This window comes from Arachis stenosperma, chromosome 6, assembly GCF_014773155.1.
Source record: "Arachis stenosperma cultivar V10309 chromosome 6, arast.V10309.gnm1.PFL2, whole genome shotgun sequence".
NCBI classification, from domain to species: Eukaryota; Viridiplantae; Streptophyta; class Magnoliopsida; order Fabales; family Fabaceae; genus Arachis; species Arachis stenosperma.
Window position 1 is genome coordinate 105,019,614 of NC_080382.1, and position 22,083 is coordinate 105,041,696.

The following is a 22,083-nucleotide window of genomic DNA, read 5'->3' on the forward strand; positions in this document are numbered from 1 at the left end:
TGAGCCTCATAATTATGGTGAATTTTCCTCTGAACAGGTTAATTATATGGGTAATTCCTCCAGACCCCCCAATAATGATCTTTTTTCCAAAACTTATAATCCAGAATGGAGGAATCATCTAAATTTTGGATGGAAAAATCAACCACAGAGACACTAGAGCTTCAATAACCATTAGGGCCATCAAAATAATTTCAATCATAGTGATTTCAACAACAACAATGCACTTTCTCATTCTGAAAAAAATCTTTTGACTTGAAATTTATAGTTGCAAAGCTCTCCAAGAGTACTCGTAGTTCCATGCAGAAAACCAGAGCTTCACTTAGAAACTTGGAAGTTCAAATGAGTACTAATACTCTTTCTAGCAACACAATTTTAAATCCAAAAGAGGAGTGTAAGATCAACACATTAGCAAGCTTTATAAAGTTTGCTGATGCACTAGACGAACTCTATATTTTAAACAAAGTTTGTCGATGAAGTAGGCAAACTTTAACAAATTACTCAAGTTCGCTTATTTAAGTGGACCAGTGAATTAAGCATAACCATTGGACCGATTCAATTTGGTTAACACTAGTTATTACTTATTACATATAAGAGAAAAAGAATATGGTAATCCATTGTAAACGGATCGGAGCGGGGAATACCCGATTAGCACTTTGGGTTTGGGAGTAAAACCCAGAAGCACTCAGCAGCACACAGAAATAACCCACTACTTCTCCTCCATCTTTTCATTTCTTCACTTACCATAAAAATCTCTCTTCCCATTTTTTCCTGATTCGCGCTCGACGGCAGCCTGTGTCGTTTTTACTCTTTCCTTTCGTTTCTCTCTGCGTTCTCTTCTCTGTCGTTTTTGCCAACTCGTTCGCGTTTTGCTTCGTTCGCGAAATCATGGCCAAGGCCGTCGTCTCTGACGAAGAAGGTGAACCCTAGAATTGATCTTTTTCCCCAAAACACATAGAATACCGGATCACTTTTTTGCATTTTTATTGCGATTTGTTCTTCGGATTCTTCCGAAACTCTGACGTTATTGTGCATTTTTCTTGTGTTTTTCCCACCTTTTGTGGTGGCTCTTCGATGCGCGCAGATGACGTCGAGTACGAGGAGGAAGAGAGGGACCCCGCTGATGGAGATGGTTTGGAAGACGGTCGGGATGTGGACGATGACGATGAGGAAGATGAAGAAGGTATTTTCTTCGTTTCGGTTTGAATTTCTGGGCTTTGCGCTGTTTGGGAGCTGAAATTTTTGTTGTGTGCTCCTTTTGGCATAGTGGTTTTTTATTTCTGCAAAATCTCTTGCTAGAGGTGGTGGCGATTTTGTCGTTGTTTAGTTTTTGTTTGTTAAGAACTCTAGGGTTTCGACTTTAGGCCTTCAAATTAGGGTTTATGATGTAGTCCTATTTGGTGCATGTGTGAACTGTTGCACGTGGTGAATGGAGAAAGGTTTTCTTTATTAGTTCGGTGCCTTGTGTTTAGGGACCAGAAGCATTTGCAATTTTGGTGTATTTTCTTGACAGAGAATGAAAATACATGTTTCTGTGCCTATATTGGGTTTTTCTTGGATGAGATGACATTTGTCAGCCTGGATACTGAAGGGGTTGGGGTATTTGATGTATTTACTGTGTTGGTTCAAGTGTTAAGTATAATTTTTAACAGAATATCATGTTGTTGATTTTTCCATGTAGCAGACTCAATTAGTACATTTACTTTATCTAGTGGGATAATAAGCACAGAATTCTGAATGGCTTTATATTTTTGTCTTCTATATCTGTTGTTAACATATTATTTAAGAATCACAAGCAAGTAGCAATACCTGTGGGTTTCACTCATTTTGGGGGACAATGTTCCGTATGAGCTTTGATAGATGGTCTGCTGGATGCTTTGGTGGGGATTCTCACATTTTAAAAATGATTTTTTGTTTATTTTGGTTGTTCTTTTGAACTTTTTTTGATTGGGAGGTTCAAATGATGGTTGCAACTTACTGTTTGATCAATCCCTCAGAGGCAGAAATGTGATTGTTGCCAACTTGGTCTAGCTTCCCTTTTGCTTGTTATGTGAATCTAATCTTTCAGTTGGTATCTTATTATCTGTAACTAGTCATGGGAATAATATTTTCCCTTTATAAGCTTTAAATGATGCTTTGTATTGGCACTGATACTCTGCTGCTTTTCCACCTCAATTCAGAAGGGCAGGATGAATATGAAAATGATGGATTTATAGTGGATGATGTTGAAGATGAAGATGAGCAAGATGAAGAAGAGAGGCCAGAAAGTGATGATGAGCGGCAGAAGAAGAAAAAGAGGAAGAAAAAGTAAGTTATTTATGTTGTGTGTACCCCTCTCCAGAAAAAAGAAATTTGTTTAAAAATAACTGTACTTTCTTTTGTATTTCTTGCCTGAAATTTTAATATGTGATGTTATTCTTTTAAATTTTGATGAATTATTCCAACTGTTCAGGGAGGAGTATGTCCTTGATGAAGATGATTATGAGTTGTTGGAGGATAATAACATCAATATTCATCGTCGGAAGGTCAGGGAACTTGCATATATTTTCAATTATGGCTTATAGTTTATAGAAAAATGATTGGGAATCCTAAACCATCTTTATTTTCCTCCTAATTTCTAAATAAAAGTTGTATTTTTTGGATTTTTATACTTTTTTTCATAAAAAAAAAATTATTTTTTACTCTTGAGAATTAGGGGGAAGATTTAAGAATCCCGATCGTTAACCCTAGTTGATAATATACAAGTCAACAATAATTTTCAATTTTTCATCAGGAGAGCAAAAAGTTCAAACGGCTGAAAAAAGGTCGGAGGGATACCGAGGAGGAGCCCTCTGGATTATCTGGTGAAGAGTTTGATGGGAGTGGTAAAGTTGGGCGAACTGCTGAGGAGAAGCTTAAACGCAGTTTATTTGGTGATGATGAAGGTACTTCCTAATTCTGCAGGTTTATATTTTGGTTTCTAATTGAGAATGCCCTTTTTGGAAGAATGAGTTTTTTGAATGTTTACCAAATAATAGTTTTCTATTTCATGTTACTCTTTGGTAAAATAAGGGTGAAACTTGCTCCCAATAAGCAGGAAGTTACACGAGAATAGTGTTTGGTCTAGTTTGGAAAATCTAAAATGGCCATGATAAACATTATATCAAAGAGCTAAAGTTTATAAGTTGAAATCCTAAATTAATGGAAGACTAGAATGATCTTTTTTAATTTTAGCGACCATATGCCAACTCTCAAAAATATCTCATGCGAGTTCTCAAGAATGGTGCCTGGCTTTTAAAAGACCAGACCAAAAGCACTCTAACTTTTTGATTTAGCAAACTGATAAAATGGTATATGCTTTTTTTTTTAAGCTAGACCATTCCTTCAAGCTTTACCAAACCCACTCATAATCTGTCTATTCAGTGTGGAGCATCATTTATCTGCCAAAGCTATTTTTCATGCTCAAATATACACTTGTAATCTAAATTCAGTTACATCACCTAAACATGAATTACAGGAGCTCCACCTGAAGACATTGTTGAAGAAGAGGAACAAGGAGAGGAGGAGGAGGAGGATGCAGACATTGGAGAAGATGATGAAATGGCTGACTTCATTGTGGATGAAGATGTAATGGATGAGAATGGAGATCTTGTGAGGTATTTTGAACATGTTGATTTTTTTCTTATGTAAGATACTATTATTTGTTTTAATGTTATGTTGAAAAATCGACGTAGACGAAGGAAGCTGAAGAGAAAGAAAACTAGGCAGGCACCAGGTGTCTCTTCATCAGCTTTGCAAGAAGCACAAGAGTTATTTGGTGATGTGGAAGAATTGCTGCAGAACCGCAAGCACAAACTGGAATCGAATGAATATAGAGAAACTAGACTTGAGGATGAATTTGAGCCTATTGTCCTTTCAGAGAAGTATATGACAGAGAAAGATGACCAGATAAGGGAGCTAGACATTCCGGAGAGAATGCAGGTCTTTAGAGATATGGAATTAGATGAAAAATCTTCTAATCACCAAGTTGTATTCATATATTATAAGCTTTTATTTTTGGTCTTCTGTAGATATCTGAGGAGAGTACCGGTGCTCCTCCTATGGATGGAGGTATTTTAGAAGAGGAGAGCCAATGGATAGTTAGCCAACTTGGCAATGGTGCAGTCCCTTGGATTTCCAAGAAAATCACAAGCAATCAAAATGGGGCTAAGGAACTACCAATTGAGAAGGATGATATTTTAAGATTTTTGGAAATGCATCATGTGCAGAAATTAGATGTCTGTGTCAGATGCCTTAGACTTGGCTCTTTTTGTCTTCTCCTCCCTTTATTTTCCTAACGTGGAACTTCTTTTGTTCTAGATTCCTTTTATTGCTATGTATCGGAAGGAGGAGTGCTTAAGCTTATTAAAAGACCTTGAGCGATCTGAAGATGGTGATGAGAATTGGGATAAGAATAACAAGACACCTACTTTAAAATGGCACAAGGTTTGGTAACACTGATCTTGTGCTTCTGGTTTTTTACATATATTTATTTACGCTGTTTATAATATAATATTATGTTTACAATTGACAAGAGGATTATTTTTCTGCAAATGGATTCCTTCTGTCTGTTTAGGTTCTCTGGGCTCTACAGGATTTGGACAGGAAGTGGTTACTTCTTCAGAAGAGGAAGAGTGCCCTTCAGCAATACTATAGGAAACGATTTGAAGAAGAGTCACGCCGTGTTTATGAGGAAACACGACTAAACTTGAACCGGCAGTTGTTTGAATCTGTTATGAGATCCCTGAAGGAGGCGGAATCTGAGAGGGAAGTTGACGATGTTGACTCCAAGTTCAACTTGCACTTTCCACCAGGTGAAGTTGGTGTTGATGAAGGCCAATACAAGAGGCCAAAAAGGAAGTCTATGTATAGCACTTTCAGTAAGGCAGGTCTGTGGGAGGTTGCAAGCAGGTTTGGGTGCAGTGCTGAGCAACTTGGGTTATGTCTCTCACTTGTTGCTCTGGTAAGTATACTTCAATTTGATATTGCCATTTGTTTTGACACTAAACTAAAGGATCTATTTTTCCTTATCTCTATTGTAGCATGAATTGGAGGATCCAAAGGAAACACCAGAGGAGATGGCTTCAAATTTTACATGTACCATGTATGATACCCCTCAAGAAGTACTTAAGTGTGCTAGGCACATGGTATGCATATTTGACCTTGCTCAGGTTTATCCTTAAAAGTGGCCTTTGATTTGATTCTAATGGATATTTTGTTTCAGGCAGCCGTTGAGATAAGTTGTGAGCCTAGCATTAGGAAGCATGTTCGCACTCACTTTCTTGATCATGCGGTGGTGTCTACCTGTCCTACTGCTGATGGAAATACAACAATAGATTCTTTCCATCAGTTTGCTGGTGTGAAGTGGCTGCGCGAGAAGCCATTGTCTAAGTTTGAGGATGCCCAATGGCTCCTTATACAGAAGGCAGAGGAGGAGAAACTTCTCCAAGTTACTATTAAGCTTCCTGAAGAGTATCTTAATAAGTTAATAGACCAATTTAATGAGTATTATATTAGTGATAGTGTTAGTAGATCTGCTCAGCTGTGGAATGAACAGAGGAAGCTGATATTGAATGATGCAATCTTTCGGTTTCTCTTACCATCTATGGAAAAGGAGGCAAGAGGTGTTTTGTCAAGCAAGGCAAAGAATTGGTTACTTATGGAGTATGGGAAGGCATTATGGAGTAAGGTTTCTGTGGGGCCTTATCAGCAGAAGGAAAATGATCTTAGCTCTGATGAAGAGGCCGCTCCTAGGGTTATGGCATGTTGTTGGGGCCCTGGCAAACCACAGACAACTTTTGTTATGTTGGATTCTTCTGGAGAAGTGCTAGATGTGCTTTACACTGGGTCTCTTACTTTTAGATCACAGAATGTCAATGACCAACAACGGAAGAAGAATGACCAGGAACGCGTGCTGAAGTTTATGACAGATCACCAACCACATGTTGTTGTTTTGGGAGCTGTAAATTTGTCTTGCACTCGTCTAAAGGAAGATATATATGAGGTTGGCATCTTGGTTTTCTTGTTATGCAATAATTTTTACCTCTCCTTATATATGATGCTTCACCTGTTCCTGCAACTCTATTCTCTTAAGCAAAACATGCAGTTGCTTGATGCTTATCTTCTAAAGTATTCATGCTAGGCTGGGCTTGCACTAGTTACTAGTCCCACTTACTTGACCTCGAGTAGGAAATAGTTATTGCTGGCTTGTACTATTGTTTGTATATAAAGAAATCAAGTCTGTTTTGATGTCATAATTATAACCATTGTGACCCTATAATACCTCTGGCATGGAAGCATGGACTGAAATCTTTTGTAGTTAGAGCTTGTGTAAAACCATTTGATAAGTAAATTAGGTTTACAGTTGCCTTTCTCTGATGTTTATTGGTTCTTTTACTCTATAATATGATATTTTTGTCCGAGTCATGTATTATCCATTCATTGTTTTATTTTATTTGTATCTGGCAGTTCTTTTTGAGTTGTGTGAAACTTCATTCCATGTACCTGACCTTGGCGATGAGGGATTTATTATTTTATTGTAGGTCTCATGTGGTATACTTTATTTCTATTAGGTCATTTTTAAGATGGTAGAGGAAAACCCTCGAGATGTTGGGCATGAAATGGATGGGCTCAGCATTGTGTATGGGGATGAATCTCTTCCCCGTCTTTATGAAAATTCACGAATTTCCTCCGAACAACTTCCTTCCCAACAAGGTAAGTACTACTGCATTGATTGGGCTCAGATCCTTCCCCTTTGGGAATCTTAGAACTGATTCTGTGTGTTTATTACATTGGCAGGTATAGTGAGGCGGGCTGTTGCACTTGGTCGATATCTTCAGAACCCATTGGCAATGATTGCAACATTATGTGGACCTAGAAAGGAAATATTATCATGGAAACTGAGCTCTTTAGAGAGCTTTCTTAACCCAGATGATAAGTTTGCTATGATTGAGCAAGTTTTGGTAGATGTGACTAATCAGGTTGGATTAGATATTAATCTGGCGATAAATCATGAGTGGTTATTTGCACCATTGCAATTTGTTTCCGGGCTTGGTCCACGAAAGGCTGCATCCTTGCAGAGATCATTGGTGAGAGCTGGTGCAATTTTTACTCGGAAAGACTTCCTGACAGAACATAAACTGGGTAAAAAGGTGTTTGTCAATGCAGTTGGGTTTTTGCGTGTACGACGAAGTGGGTTGGCTGCTAGCAGCAGCCAGTTTATTGATTTGCTGGATGATACAAGAATCCATCCAGAATCATATAGTCTTGCTATAGAGTTGGCTAAAGATGTCTACGAGGAGGATGGAACAGGTGATGCAAACGATGATGATGATGCTGAGATGGCCATTGAGCATGTGAGAGACCGGCCTAGCTATTTGAAAAACCTAGACGTCGAGGAATATGCTGCTGGAAAGAAACGCCAGAACAAGATAGAAACTTTCTATGACATAAAAAGAGAACTGATTCAAGGTTTCCAGGAATGGCGTAAGCAATATGAAGAACCAAGCCAGGATGAGGAGTTCTATATGATTTCAGGTGAGACTGAGGAGACTCTGGCAGAAGGTAAAATTGTCCAAGCCACTGTTCGCAGAGTGCAAGCACAGAAAGCAATATGTGGGCTTGAATCTGGAATGACTGGAATCCTTATGAAAGAAGACTATACTGATGATTGGAGAGACGTAGTTGAACTTTCTGATAGGATACATGAGGGTGACATACTCACGTGTAAAATCAAGTCAATTCAAAAGAATAGGTATCAAGTCTTCCTTGTTTGTAGAGAGAGTGAAATGAGAAGCAACCGGTTTCAAAACAACCGTGATCTTGATCCTTACTACCATGAAGACAGAAGCTCTCTGCAGAGTGATCAAGACAAAGCTCGGAAAGAAAAGGAGCTTGCGAAGAAGCATTTCAAGCCGAGGATGATTGTCCATCCACGCTTTCAAAATATAACTGCTGATGAAGCAATGGAGGTTTGTTTGAGTAATTTTATATCATGATGTGTGTTCTATTGGCCTTTTATTTCAATGTTATGACTCTCTTGTGTTGCAAAATTAGCCTCTAGTCCTCTATTTATGCACATCTCAACAGTCTTGGACTTCAGAACTGAATACTCGACAAAGACTCGAGAAAAACTACTAAATTGATGATTGCTTCTAGATTTAAATTAAACGATTGAGTTGGTTAGCAGTTGGTTTCCAAAGCTTTGCTTTGACCATTTTATGGAAATTCATGTTAGACATACAGATTGCTTTGCAGGACCTTTATTTAGATTCTATGTACAAATATATCTGACCAAGCAAATATCAATATGAGCTTTCCTCTGCTGGTTCTTTAGTATGACGTTTTCTTCAAATGAAATCTTATTTGTTGCTTATCTACTGTTTTGTCTAGACTCTAGATATCCCTGAATCAACTGAATCAATTATAATTCTAGTTCTTGAAGTTTGTGTGATTCTTGGATTTGGTAGGAGTTGATACCATATTTTTGAACTGCAGATCATTGAAAATGAAATAATAGATTAATAATGTTTCTTTTTGTTGAGATTTAATTTAATGGTTAATAAATTCTTGCTTAGCCTTACTTCTATGTGAATGCAGTTCTTGTCTGACAAAGACCCTGGGGAAAGCATTATTCGTCCTAGTTCACGTGGACCTTCATATCTTACTTTAACGCTCAAAATTCATGATGGAGTGTATGCCCACAAAGATATAGTCGAGGGTGGAAAGGAACATAAGGACATTACAAGCTTGCTTCGAATTGGGAAGACACTCAAAATTGGAGAGGACACTTTCGAGGATTTAGATGAGGTCAGTCTGTGACTTGGTTTTCTTTGATACCTTTCTTTTGGTAGTGTGATCAACTTCTCCACATCATTTGTTCTCAGGTTATGGACCGTTATGTTGATCCCTTGGTGACTCATTTAAAGGCAATGTTAAATTACCGCAAGTTCAGGAAGGGTACAAAAGCAGAAGTTGATGAACTTTTGAGGCTGGAGAAATCTGAGTATCCAATGCGCATTGTCTATAGTTTTGGCATCTCACATGAACATCCTGGAACATTTATATTAACTTATATAAGAAGTACAAATCCACATCATGAGTACATTGGACTTTATCCAAAAGGATTCAGATTTCGCAAGAAGATGTTTGAGGACATTGATCGGCTTGTGGCGTATTTTCAGAGGCATATTGATGATCCCCAGCATGATTCAGCCCCTTCCATTAGATCTGTGGCTGCTATGGTACCAATGCGAAGCCCTGCGGCTGGTGGTTCATCAGGGGGATCTACAGGTAGTGGCTGGGGAGGTTCAAACAATGAGGGTGGTTGGAGGGGTAACTCCTATGATAGGGATCGATCATCTACTCCTGGTTCCAGGACAGGTATACCGATGAGTTCAATTCTGGTTTACTGCTGAACTTATTGGGTGTTGTTAATGAATCTATGGTGGTGCTACGGAATACACACAACTCCATGCTTTGCTGCTATTAAAATGGTTAATGGTTTTAGTTCTACTTAGATGAAATATAAATTTCGGCCTAGTTAATCTATTTCTCAGTTGCATGTAATTATACAATTTGCTTTCACTGGAAGGCATTGACACTTCTGTATTATTTTTTCTACAGGACGGGGAGATTACAGACACAATAATAGAGATGAACACCCTAGCGGAGTGCCTCGTCCATATGGCGGTGGACGCGGGCGCGGACGCGGACGTGGTCGAGGTTCTTACGATAACAATAGAGGACATGGCTCCAATAATGAAAGGCAGGACTCCGGGTATGGTGGATCTAGATGGAGTTCGGCTAAAAAGGATGCAGATGATTTAAGCAATTTTCCAGGGGCTAAGGTCCAAAATTCTCCTGGAAGAGAAGCTTTCCCTGGTGGTTGGGGGGGAAGTGGTGGAGGTAGCAGCAGTGGTTGGGGAGGTGGAAATAGCGGTGATGACAACGGGGGATGGGGTGGTGGTGCAGGTCCAAGCGACACCGATAATGGAGGCTCCGGCTGGGGAGCTGGCTCTAAGAAAGCATCTGACAATGGATGGTCTGGAAATGCCGGGGGCGGCTCTGGTTGGTGAACTGTTGAGAACTTAGTTTAGCTTGCCCTCAGGCAGTTGCTTCGTGTTCAATTCATATTTGACCTACATTAGCCTAGCATACCTGTGGGGGGATTAGCTTCATTTGAAGTCATATTTGACTGACTGACATGTAATCAACCCTCTTTGGCGCCTACTTTTGCACTGGTAATTTGGTTGTAAATATGTGTAAACTTGAACAGATGTCGAGCGCACGGGAGAGTGCATTTGATTTTGTCAGTTTTGCTGAAATTAGGTAGTTACTTTTATGAAATTATTGGTTTTTTGGCTGCCTGTTAGGTGATGCCTCTTTGAGGAGCAAAATCTTAAAATTGTCTGTTGGAAAATTAGTAAATTTTTCGCATAATTTTAAAGAATTATTTCATTCATTTATTTAAAATTTTAAATTACGTATGACTCACCGTGCATCATTGGTATCAAGCAAACAAAAATATTCTCTACATACAAGTTAAACCAAATCATATAAGATTTTTTAGCCTAATTTACTTCACGCGTTGTTATATAATTTTTCAATCAACGCAAGAATATATATCTCTCTTTCGAAAGGATTTCGTTTCTCTTTTCGAATTTTTTCAACGTTTTAGAACTACGTTCTTTTTTATCTTTGCGGTTTTTTTTGTTCATTTTTTGCGTTCACTTTTTCTTTTTTGCAATTTTTTTCGTTCTCTACGTTTTTGAAATCAAGTTCTGAAATCAGTTTTGAACATTTATCTCGTTGTTGAAGATAATGAATGATTTAAGTTCAGATTGTCAATTGAACCAAAACGAAATAGATTATTGTTTTGAATCCAAGTGGCTGATGTGTGATTTGATTCTAGTTAATGTTTTTGTTAGTAGTTTATGATTCTGTAGGTGAATAATATTGTTTGTTTGTGAAAATTGTTCATCATTGATGGTTTGAGTTAAATGTAATATATGAGTTCTGATGAATTTGTATTTAGGAAAACTTTCGGTGTATATTAGAATTCTTTCACTGTATTTATAGGTTTAGACTTTTCAGTTGAACGAGGGTGAGTTGTATTATTGTTTTAAATCTAGTTATTGTAGTGAGGTGTGGTTTGAATCTAGTTAATGTAGTTTGTTAGTAGTTTATGATTCTGTAGTTGAATCATTTAGTTTCTGTTTGTGAAAATTGCTGTGCATAGTTGATGATGAGTTCTGAATATGCTTTTATTATTTTTTATTATGAATTTCGGTGTATGTTATCCTTTAATATGGTGTATTGTGGACTATTTTGGCTGTATTTTGCAGTTTTTGTGTGATGTTGATGAGCAGCTTATTCCAAAGGTTGGGATGACTTTTTAACACGCTTAAAGATGTAAAATTCTACAAAAATTATTCGAAAGTTGCATGTTTTTCTACAAATAAGAAGGAAAATGAAATTAAGAACCAATTGATTACATGTAGTAGAGAAGGGAGATAAAAATCGAACATATCTCCAACTGAGAAGACAAATCCCTCAACTGGATTAAATTGTCCTACAAGAATTTATATACATATATTGAAGAACGTTGGTATTTGGATCATTTCGAAGGTTGTGTTGCATCATTCACATTCTTGCTGTTCAAATCAAGCAGAGATGCTTAAATAACACAGGAATTAAGTATGTCCATACAATATACAATAGAGAATAACGAGGAAGTCAAAATCAGACCAAACAAATAAACCAACCATTTGTCGCAGTAGCAGGGGGTCATCATGAATTAAGTTCTATTGAAAATGATATAAGAAATTATATCACAAGAGAAGTGCAGAATGTTTCGGAACTAGAGGATGCAAAAGAATTTGGAAAATACTTATTAAGAATGAAATAGAAGAATCATAATTTCTTTTTTGAGGTTGATAAGTCAATTTTGCATTTTGGACCGACGCAAGAAGTAGGGCTACTTGTGAGTATTTTAGAGATGTTATTTCATTCGATACCACTTACAATACAAACGGGTAATATGCTATTCTACTTTATGTGTATTTTGATATCATTTTCGGTGTATTAATGATTTTGTTTCTGTGTCGTCTTATTTAGGTATAATATGGTTTTTAGTTCTTTTGCTGAGGTGAATTACCACAGTCAGTCAACACTTCTGAGATGTGCTTTGATGAAAAATGAGGATACTCAATTATTCAAATGGTTATTTAAATGTTGGCTTCGTTGCATGGGAGGAAATGCGCCGAAAGACATTCTTACCAACCAATGCGCATTGATGCAAAAGGGATATTGAGGTCTGTATGCACACAACAATTCACCGGTGGTGTATTTGGCATATCATGAAGAAGATCTCAAGTAAATTAAATGGCTACAAGCGATACGAAGAAATTGAACACGAAATGAATCATGCTGTTTGGAACTCTCTTACAAAAAATTTATTATATATGAATTAGAATGATTTTCTAATGAAATATGGTCTTGGGGACAACAAGTGGCTTTCAGGTAATGTTATTTTTATTAGGATTAACAGATGTTATTAATTTTAGTATGTGTTTTGCTTGTGCAGTAGAGGTGTCAAATTGTATGTTTTTTGGTGTATTTTAGTTCTGATTTAGGTGTCTTTTTAGAGCTTTTCGAAGATCGTCATTTATGGATTCAAGTTTATCTTGATCACCACTTCTGGGCCGGGACGAGAAGCACGCTAAGGAGCGAGAGCATGCATGATTTTTTTAACAAGTTTATTACACACAACAACTCACTTATCCAATTCGTCAAACAGTACGATAATTTCTAGGACGTAAAGAGCAAAGAGAGAGAGAGAATCAGATGCTGTAGATTTTCATACCGTCATACTGTGTGCAACAAAATCCTCAATAAAAGCTCAGTTTCAACATGTATATATTCACGAGAAGTTCAGGAACGTCCAAGCACAATTCAGAGAAAAAGTGAATTGCATCACAAGATCAACGCACTCCGCTCTAGGCTATACGGTATATGAAGTTGTAGAACAGGTTTCTAACTCAACATTCAACAAGTTTGCACATACGACAGGATATCGACTGAAGTTAAATGCTAGTGCTTATTATTCGAGTCAAGAGGAATAATGTGCCGTCATTTTCTAAGTGCGTTAACCTTTGAGCGAGTAAATAAAGTGTCACCAAGATATATATTAGAACAATGGAGCAAGAACGTAAAGAGGAGGCACACACGTACCAAGAGCAGCCATGACGAGCCTCTGTTGGAGCCAAGAAGCAAGAGATTTGATAATTTGGTGTTTCGTCACAAAATATTTATGAATTTCCATCAGAATCTGAGAAGTTGCCTGTGATTCTGCACCGCGCTTATGACAATGCTATGGTGTAGATGCAAGAATACAAAACCAAAAGCAAAGGAAAATATCTGTTATCTCACAAAGATGTTTCCTTGGAAGATATTAAAGAGCTTCAAAGTCCTCCACGCGTGAGAACAAGAGGATGTCCCAAAAATAGACTGGGATCAAAGACAGAAAAACAGATTGCAAATGCTTCAAAGAAAAAGAAAATGAAAGCACTAAGTGAGGTAAAAGTGATGTTCTTTGAATACGGAAAATTGAGCTTATTTTTGTTAATAGTTTTGCTAGTGTGATTTATTTTTTGCAGTTGAACCTTTATGATGATGGTTCATTGGTGCAATCAAATTCTAGCCAATATCATGGACATGTTATGAATTATCAGTTCAGAGATTCAATAGCATAGGATAGTTTTTTTGGTGTAGCGTGACACTATTTCGGTGTACTGCGAAACAATTTCGGTGTATTCTGCATGCTCTTCTTTTTTATATTTTGTTGTTTTGTTCCATTTTTGGCATATTGCAGTTTGTTTGGAAATTAGTGTCTTCAATTATCTGAAGAAATTTGTTTGTTTTAAATATACAATACTTAGACAATTCAATATTTAAGGAGGGTAACAATTCAAACAACAAAATTCTCATATTTCTTGGTTATAATTTACAGAAAAATATGTATGCACGTTTTTTGGATGTATTTCGAATAGTTTTCGGTGTATTCGTAAAGGAATTCGGCGTATTAGACAATTTATTCTTATTTTCTTGGATTTTTTGAACCTGCATTCATTCAGATTAACAACACTTCAATACAGCACAGACAGCTTCATAGAAGTTTATTTTTTCAAAGAAAATTTATAAACTTGGATTAAATATTTTACAAAGTTAGAAAGTATGTGTTCAAACAACCAATTTAGTACACAATTTTTAACAATGTATAACATTCAAACTATTTACTGTCGATATCTTCTAACACAATTCACAATAAGAACTCAATAATGTCGCAGATGGCTTGGATAGTCAGATGGCTTCACATTTTTGAATGGCTTTATCTCTAAATCAATTTATTTCATCAAATAGAATGAGTGAAGCATATTCAATTCTGAAATGATCCATTTCTTCCTATAATTTAAAGAAATTTCTTCTATTAAACTCCATTAATTTAGTAATATAGAGTTATCTATTTTTAAAGATAGTTACTTGTGTCTAATTCTCCTATACATATTTGCCCTTTTTGATGTTTTCTAGTTCAATTATCTCCAACCATTTCATCACATAAATTTCACCATCGAAGCTAAAAACAAAAATAAATTAGCAAAGTATAATAGGACAGTAAGAGAAAACACAATTTCTTAGATAGAAAGATTTATACTGGGTATGTTACGCGACGATGTTAACGTATGGTGCTTCAATTTCATCATCCTTGTCCGTCAAAGTTTGTCTTCCGATAAATATCCTCATTCTTGAAATCATGTAGCCCCGCTAGGGGTTTACTCAATGAGTGGGAAAAAACGGGCACATTCTTAAAAAATACATCACTATGGCTTCTATGCGATGCCTATAAGAGGTGGATGCGTCTTTTCTAGACCCATCAGAAGCATAAGAGAAGAAGTGAGCCTCCCTTTAGACCATGGCCGCTAGGGAGGCCACGGAGTCAGAGAGTGAAGGAGCCGCCATGGCTAGCTCGTGGAAGCCGAGATGGGACAAGATCGGAGGGAGTAGTGCTGTGTGAGAGAAAAACAAAAAAAGTAAAATATAAGAAAGAGTATATTTACTACCAAATTACATCGAAATGAACCAATAGTCTACTTATTTCAAATAGAACTACACCAAATTTTTATATTGCTAACAACAGACTGAAACTAGAGAATTTATAGAAAAAATAGAAACAACTTACAACAAATTTATTAAGTGTTCTTTCTTTTGAAGAAGATGTTTGCAAAATGGGTCGAGGACATGGAACTTCTTCTTTTTAGCATCCACCATCCATATCCACCAATGTTCCGTGTAGCAAACTGGGGCAAATATCTAAAGTTTGGCCAAAGAGAACAATTTTTTTAGTTTAATTGGCACCTAACGAAAGGATTGTTTAAGAAGTTTAATAAACAAAAACTTACGAATAGATGGGATGCAAACTTTTTCTTGTCTAAATATGGGATGAAGTCCTCATAGTCTTGAATATCGAAGGGCTTGTTAGTTTTTGATTGTTTGAACTTGTCTTGATGATTTCCCAAAGCCAAATTCTGCAGAATTTGTATAACACTGAAAGAAGCAGTTATAACAAACCATACATTTTAAAAATACACCAAAATTTGAATTTACTACACCTTACCATAGTATTAGGAGGGACACAGTATATTTGTTCTTCAAATCTTTCAATTATTTTTTTGTTCAAAACATGACATTGCAAAGATAACCTAGGAAAATAAAAAAACCCAAAGTTATTACATAGATAACACAACAACTTATAAGAAAATAATTAATGTTATTCTAAGATTACTAGATTTTCGACATATGTATTGGCTTTTAAAGATGCAAAGTGTCCTCTGGTTATTTTCAGTGGATATTCATGGTTCAGGATGAATATTGTGTCCCACTCATTAGTACTTGTATCGGCATAGGTCTTGAGAGTTGTGGCCCAGAGAAAGCATTTTTTGTTAAGGTCACCCGTTATTTTGCTTCGCCTCATAGGTGTTTTGAACTTGTCAACAAAGCTCACGGTAGACTGCACCTTTTGGCATGAGATATTTTTATCTTCAACAAAATTTAACGCTACTGTAACCCCAGTATTTATGACCTGCGCCACCAACTCTTCTAATTCTTCAACCAATATCGGGCTCTTTTGAGTTTTTCTTTTTTCAACTGCTGATTGACCCTCCTGATTAATTGTATCTTTCTGACTCAATTCAGAAAAGGCAAAGATCAATGATGGCGCAGGAATTCATGCTTTAGAAATGATGCTGCTTTGATGACTATCATTAATCCAGCATTGGCTTGAATGGGTGGTTGACTGTATGGTGACATATAAAATAGTAAAAGAATAAACAGAAACTGTTGAAAGAGAATTATATTGTGTAGAACTTACACTCAAAAAGGAGTTACTGGCTCTATTGGTGTGTTTTCTGTAGGGTCATAAGGTTGTGGAGTACTTCTGCATTATAAAAAAGGAATTAAATTTAAAAAAAAATTGCACCTCAATTCACACGAAATACACCGAAACAAGAATCAAATATGCCGCTATTTAAAAAGATATGTAACCCATTAAACCATGCACAAATACACCTAAAGACAAACCAAATACACCGAAAGTATTATTCCTTACGCACTAATAGTTTCTTTTGTATATTCTTCACTAGAAGATTTTACAGCAGTTGGTTGATTTAGCAAAGAGCTTGAGGCTGCTATTTCTGATGGAGGTGCACATATTTAGAGTGAAAGTCAAATGAAGACAAAAATAAAAAGTTAATACTGAGTAAACATTTAAGAGAAAATGATTAACTCAAAGAATAGAAGGTTGAAAGTTGAAAAACTCACATGTCGAGTGGTTCTGATTGTGAATGGGTCTCTTTTTAAAGAACGATAATTTTTTCTTAAGCTGGTTCATTTAACGATTCTTCTTGTTCTTTGAATTTGAAATACATTGAAATCATCTCGTCAATACACCTCAAGCATATGATAGAAACACTTCTATTTTATGAGAACTTGCATAGTTGCAGTTTTTTCTTTTTTTTTCGGCCTTTTTTTTCTTGAATAAAGTATTAAAGGTGGGTATGTCTAAAATAAGCACAACAATCATGTACTTAATGGATGTACCACATTTATATAGACCATTAGATTTTATTAGATGAAAATCAAAGGTTAATATAAAAAAAGAACATTGATGCACTCTAATAAATACAGAATATTTTAGTACATAAATGAATGCTTTAAATGACAATACTTTAGTACATAATATTTTAAATGACAACAGAATCTTTTATTTTTAAATAATTAAATATAAAATATATAAATATAAAATATATAGCTATTTTTTATTTGTTAAGATTAATTATTATGTAAAAAAAATAATATTAAATATTATATTAAAATAATATTTTAAATTATAACATACTAAATCTACACCTCAATTCTAATTGTTCTACCGTACCATAAGTCCATAATCATATCTCAATGTAACAGGACATAATTAGAATCATATACACACGAATTCATTATAATAAATAAATAAATATAATTAAGAAACTTAAAAAATATAAAATAATATTAAATTAAATTGATAAATAAATTATCTAATTTTTCAAAGATAATACATGAAATTATAATTGTTTGAAATTTAGTTTAAAACTTGAAAGATCGAAACTTTGAATATTATAACACCAATATTTATTGAATATTTTAATTTTGTATCAAAAAAATTAATTTTAAACAATCAAAGAAAACACAATCACAGACAAATATGCGCAAACAAGTATGATGCATGTCTAGTCCTATACAGGTCATGAGCTCATGTGTCGGTTTGTTGCCCGATTCCTGACACTGATCCTGAGATAAGCGTTTCGTACTGTCGTCCTTATCTCAGCCAACGTCCCCTCCATAAGCGTTACTGATAAGGACCAAAAGTAGGTTAGGATTTTCATAAAATAGATTTTTCGTTGCAAGTATAGCTCCGAACCAACAATTGATCCTAATCAAATTATAATCCTAAAGATGTCACAAATCAAAGCAAATATTAACCGAGAGTATTTAGACTCCCGGGTCGTTTTCCCTAGGAACTAATGCCAATGAGCGCACACAATTTTGGTTGTGAGAAGCAAAAAGGGGGTTTCAATAATTGGAAGCAAACCAAATAAAGGAATTAAAGAACAAGGCAAAATTGCAATTAATAAACTAATAAAGGAATAAAAGAACTATTTATGCAATATAAACAAGTAAGACTATAAAGTGATGAAAATGTGATTTAAAACATAAATGAAACCTTGACTTGGGATGAGTTATGGAATCCATTCCTTGCCATAACCACAACTATGATAATTATGATGAATTAATCTCACTAATTCAACCCTTAACATCGAATGATAAGTCAAGTGAGCATAATTGTTATTAATCCACAAATCCTAGCTAACTTAATAATTACCTTAGTAAAAAGCTAGCATTAGTGGAAACAATAACAACTAACAACCCAAGAATTATCACTAAATGTTGGACATTATGGCTCTAGTAATCCATATACTCATTTTTCCCAAGCCAAGAAAATTACCCCATAATCAAAATAGGCATTTCATTAAACACATAGTGGGCATAAACATAAAACATGGCAAAATTGGTAAACTAATGAAAGCTAAGAACCATAAATGATCAAAATCAATAAAAGCAACTCAAACAAACATAAAGTAAGCATCAAACATCAAATTAACCAACTAGAAATCCAAAATGGCAAACTAAGCATATATTGATAAAAGAAAGTAAAATAGAAGAAAGTGTAGAACAAGTGTAGTAATTAAAAGAGACAATTAAAGAAATACTTACAAAGTAAATTGTTAGAATCCAAAATTCAGAACTTCAAGTATAAAATTCTACAAAACCTAATTGAAACCCCTAGGAGAGCAAAACCTAAAACTACACTACACTACTCCTACTATGTGTTTTCTACCCCACAAGTGAGCTCCCTTCATATGTGTTGCCATGTCCTTAATATAGCACTTGATTTCAGCATCCAAGCCTTCCAAAATGGGCCAAGAGGCCTCAGAAATTGCGAAGCACGTGTTTCATTAATAAAATCACGTGCAGGGACCTGTGCGGACGCACATAGATGTGTGCGTCCGCACACTTGGCTGAAAATCCTCTTGTGCATACGCACAGGTACTTGTGCGCACGCACACGTCACTGTGTGTGCTTTTCCTTGTTTTCTTCATATGTTCTCCCTTGTACATGCTTTCTTTCACTTTTGGCCATCCATTCTTGCCTCTAAGGTCTGGAATCACTCAACAAACATGTCATGGTATCGAATGGAATAAAAGTGGAATTAAATTGCTCATTTCAGGCACAAAATTGCATGTTTTCACATTTAGAATCAAATTAGAGACCAAACACAAAAGTATGCTATTTAGGTGCTTCAATGTAGGTTTATGTGATGAAATCCATCCAAATCAAGTCAAAATATATCGAAAAATATGGACTCATCAGTTACGCATCCCGTCCTCATGGGAGAACCTTCCTTTCAGTCTCCAGTGAGCGTTATGCATCGCCGTCCTCACTGAGCCGTCCCTATAGTATCAAGTGAGCGTTAAGCATCGCCGTCCACACTAGACACTTGGCACTAAGGCCTAAATAGCACTCAATTTCTTTTCAATCTTTGCTCTCTACTCTACTGTGGTAGAAATTCTTTTAATTAATACCTTCTTTTCTATCTGCTCTACTGTGGCAGACGTTTATTAAAATCTTTTCAGTCACTGCTCTCTGCTCTTCTGTGGCAGAGAGTCTTTTACTTAATACATCATTCTCTTTTTGTTCTTTTTATTTTCTTTTCTTTCTCATCTTTCTCTTTTATTTTCTTACTTCTTTTCTTTCTCTATTATTTTCTTCAATCTTTTAATTCTTTATCATAATTCAACTTCACATTCTTCCCTCACCTTTCCTTAATATCTTATAAAAAAGAATCATAAAATTCGTAAATCAACTGCCTCCTCTAAAGCTTTTAAGAGTTCTTTTGTTTTCTCTTCTCTGACTTAAATATTCTTAATAAAATAATAACAATAATATAAATAAGATAATTTAAATGGTAAATAAATAATATTTATAGCTTTTCTTTAAAAAACTTAACTTCGTAAAGCTTTTATTCTTAAACTCTTATTATCTACGTTTTAAACTTCAAACTTTTAAATATTTTATTTTTAACCCAAAATTTTTATAAAATTATATTTGAAACTTCACTTATCTTAATATTTATAAAAGCAACCCTAAACTTTTACAAAATATCCATTTTTATCCCTGTACTTTATTTATTACTCAAAATATCTAAAAACTTATATAATTACAAATATTACCTCGATTTTTATACCCAAATACAATGTTACACTTCAAAAATAAAATTTAATTACTAAGCTTTCTTTTATACCAAAATCGGAACTCTTAACCTTTTTCTCTTAAAATATTACTTGTGCTTTAATCTGTTCTCGAGTTTTTCGATTACCGATTATTCACAACTTTTAATCTTTTCTCTTGGCCATCAAACCTTACCAAATTAATCTCAAAATACCACACCACAGCAGCACCGAATTCACCAAAATACCCCAGGTGACTGTTTATATATAGCCGACCCAAAATCTCAAGCAAACACTAATAATTCAATATAAACTTAATCAAACTCAAATAGTAATCTATCAAACCAAGATTCACTCATCCAATTTACATTTAATTATTATAAAATTATCAAACCATACCTCCATATGAAATCAAAGCAAAGGAAGCTCCGGAGAAACTTTCTGGCCGAGTTGCTAAAGAAGAAATCGTCAGAAACCGCCTGTACCTCCTAGAACTCCAATTGGCCAAACTCATGGGGAAGGGGAGCTACGTCACTGTCGACTTCTACCAAACAAAAGTGATGCCAATATATAGAGGAGAAAGATGCGAACACTTTTATTGGATTAGATTTTTTATTGGAGTTACAGATAGCAAAAAATCAAAATCAAAGCTCTTGGGTTCCATGGAATTTACGTTCCCTCTTTCTCTCTTTTTTCTTTCTTCTTGTAACGTTAAAGGAAGAAATGAGATGCTGCTGATGATGATTAATAATGATGAGGATGGTTTTGAATGTTTTGGTGATACATAGGGGGTTAGGTGTTATAAAACTAAGCTGCTGAGTCAACGATTCAAGTTATAAATATTTTAAATGGATAATTATGAAAATTGGATATATTAAAATGGAAGTAATAATATATAGGAATTACTAATATAAATAACATTAGCAACATAATGATAAAACATATACGGTGAAGCATTAGCAAAGCTAAGTTCATCAAAGAGTACCGATATTTACTCATATTGGCAGATATCTAGCTCGATAATAAATTATTAAATAAACTTTATTTTTAAATTAAAAATATCAATTACTCAAATTAAAATATATATAATTTTTTTTATTTATAAATTAATAAAATTATGGTTTTAATTATGTAAAATATTTTTATTATAACAAATATATATATATATATATATATATATATATATATATATATATATATATATATAAGAATCTGAATTTAATTGAACTCAAATAGTTATAAAATTAATTTAAATACTTTTAATAAAATAATTTATAAAAATAAGAAACTCCAATTGATAAAATAAATTATAACTTATTTATATTTAAATTTTAAAAAATGTGGGTCGTTATAAAATACCTAGGTAAACCAAATGTATCAACAAATTACTTGTATCACCCAAAATGAAAATTGATACGTGTATCACCCAAAGCCTAATTTTATGTAAATTGAATTAGGCTAATTCGAATTACAATTTTAAGCAATAATTCGAATTAGGTGGAGTAGATTTAGTAGGTAACGTTTAGATGGGAGTAAAGTGAATTAGACAATTTCGATTTATGCATGCATGGGGTAAATCGAAATAGGTGGAGTAGATTTAGCTAGCACACGGTTTCACAAACCAATAGTAATTCGAATTAGGCTTGTTCGAATTACCCAACGGTTTGTGTGCCCATAGTAAATCGAA

General features: G+C 34.9%; 1 protein-coding gene across 1 annotated transcript; it reads left to right on the forward strand.

The window, feature by feature from the left end:
* The first annotated feature begins 700 nt into the window (after positions 1-700).
* Positions 701-10,495, forward strand: LOC130935636 (transcription elongation factor SPT6 homolog). Its single transcript, XM_057865469.1, has 17 exons — positions 701-916; positions 1,082-1,180; positions 2,178-2,304; positions 2,450-2,522; positions 2,771-2,921; positions 3,494-3,632; positions 3,711-3,957; positions 4,047-4,253; positions 4,336-4,461; positions 4,592-4,978; positions 5,058-5,162; positions 5,240-6,019; positions 6,588-6,729; positions 6,814-7,985; positions 8,614-8,823; positions 8,901-9,396; positions 9,640-10,495. Exons 1-17 carry the CDS (start codon positions 886-888, stop codon positions 10,089-10,091), a joined length of 4,944 nt encoding a protein of 1,647 aa, XP_057721452.1. The 5' UTR covers positions 701-885; the 3' UTR covers positions 10,092-10,495.
* The last annotated feature ends 11,588 nt before the right edge of the window (positions 10,496-22,083 follow it).